Source organism: Penaeus monodon, chromosome 31 (assembly GCF_015228065.2).
Source record: "Penaeus monodon isolate SGIC_2016 chromosome 31, NSTDA_Pmon_1, whole genome shotgun sequence".
Classification (NCBI taxonomy): Eukaryota; Metazoa; Arthropoda; class Malacostraca; order Decapoda; family Penaeidae; genus Penaeus; species Penaeus monodon.
Window position 1 is genome coordinate 32,519,848 of NC_051416.1, and position 231 is coordinate 32,520,078.

At 46.3% G+C, this 231-nt stretch overlaps 1 protein-coding gene across 2 annotated transcripts in view; it reads right to left on the reverse strand.

The window, feature by feature from the left end:
• LOC119593178 (cytochrome P450 2C42-like) overlaps window positions 1-231 on the reverse strand; it is a 9,480-nt gene that overhangs the window by 3,733 nt on the left and 5,516 nt on the right. For both annotated transcript variants that reach the window (XM_037942157.1, XM_037942156.1), the window contains exon 3: window positions 104-227. In XM_037942157.1, the coding sequence (XP_037798085.1) occupies window positions 104-227 (124 nt within the window). The remainder of the gene's footprint in view (window positions 1-103; window positions 228-231) is intronic.

The following is a 231-nucleotide window of genomic DNA, read 5'->3' on the forward strand; positions in this document are numbered from 1 at the left end:
AAGTACTGTTTCAATAGAAACGTGTCGTTTCAATCTCGGCAAGAGCGAAAAGGCACATTGGTCTCTGAACGCAGAGGGAATCGTAAACGTAAGAAACCCTTACTTCCGGTTGAAAATGCCGAAACTTGCCAAGTCTCCATACTTCCTCTTCAGCGAGTTCAGTAAGGACCGCGAGACTGTTCCTTTCGTAAACGGTAAGGAGCCTAACACTGGCACTATCGGTACACCTAA